Source organism: Gavialis gangeticus, unplaced genomic scaffold (genome assembly GCF_001723915.1).
Source record: "Gavialis gangeticus isolate Ggan-Ray unplaced genomic scaffold, GavGan_comp1, whole genome shotgun sequence".
NCBI classification, from domain to species: Eukaryota; Metazoa; Chordata; order Crocodylia; family Gavialidae; genus Gavialis; species Gavialis gangeticus.
In genome coordinates, this window is record NW_017729032.1 from 1,482,320 (window position 1) to 1,483,140 (window position 821).

The following is an 821-nucleotide window of genomic DNA, read 5'->3' on the forward strand; positions in this document are numbered from 1 at the left end:
CCCCCCAGCTCCCCGGGGCTGCCCCAACATGGCGGGCAGGGCTCCCAAATGAGTGCCTGCCCGCCCCCGCAGGGGCCTGCATGGACCAGGCTTTCGTGGCCACGGGCCAGGACCTGATGGAGGCCCATGAGCGCCTCTGGAGGCTGTTCCGCGCCGTCACCGAGCAGCTCAGCGAGTGGCGCTGCCTCGCCTTCGCCAAGGTACCCAGGGCCCCCCTGCCCCGTCTATCCCAGCCTGCGCCGTCCCATCCCGGGGCGCCTCTCGCCCCAGGCCAGCCCCCCAAGACCCGCTACCTCGGAGGTCTCGAACAGAAGGCTGGACAAACACCTGGAGGGGGTCAGGCTCGGGTCCCTCCCGACCCCCCACACCTCTGACGCGTCCCCGCAGTTCAGCGCAGCCCTGGCACTGGAGCGAGCGGGGGAGTGGCAGAGGGAGGCAGCCCGCCTGGAGGAGCGCCTGCCGGACGCGCACCCCGTGCTGCAGGCCTGCGCGCGGGCCGTCAGTGCCTTCCAGCAGGTGCTGCCCCTGCTGCAGGCCCTGGGCAGCCCCCTCCTCACGGTCGCCTGCTGGAGGGAGATCTTCGCCGGTGAGGCCCCCGGACCGCCGCAGCTGTGCAGGGAGGAGCCCAGGACCGTGGTAGCCTGGTCACTGGGCGGCTGGCCTCGTTCTGGCCATGACAGGCAGGGCGGGCTGTTGCAAGCGGGCTCCGCCGCTGACCCCGGTGCTCCCCACAGCGATGGGCGTGAAGTGCCCGGCCGTCGCGCAGCTCACGCTGGGACAGCTGCTCTCCTACCCGCTGCTGGAGCACCGCGACACCATCT

At 72.5% G+C, this 821-nt stretch overlaps 1 protein-coding gene across 1 annotated transcript in view; it reads left to right on the forward strand.

Annotated features, from left to right (window-relative positions):
- The window catches only part of DNHD1 (dynein heavy chain domain 1), a gene marked incomplete at its 5' end in the record, with an annotated part of 79,014 nt that overhangs the window by 17,729 nt on the left and 60,464 nt on the right, over positions 1 to 821 (forward strand). The window contains 2 exons of the mRNA XM_019523758.1: positions 9 to 200; positions 388 to 586. Of these exons, the coding sequence (XP_019379303.1) occupies positions 9 to 200; positions 388 to 586 (391 nt within the window). The remainder of the gene's footprint in view (positions 1 to 8; positions 201 to 387; positions 587 to 821) is intronic.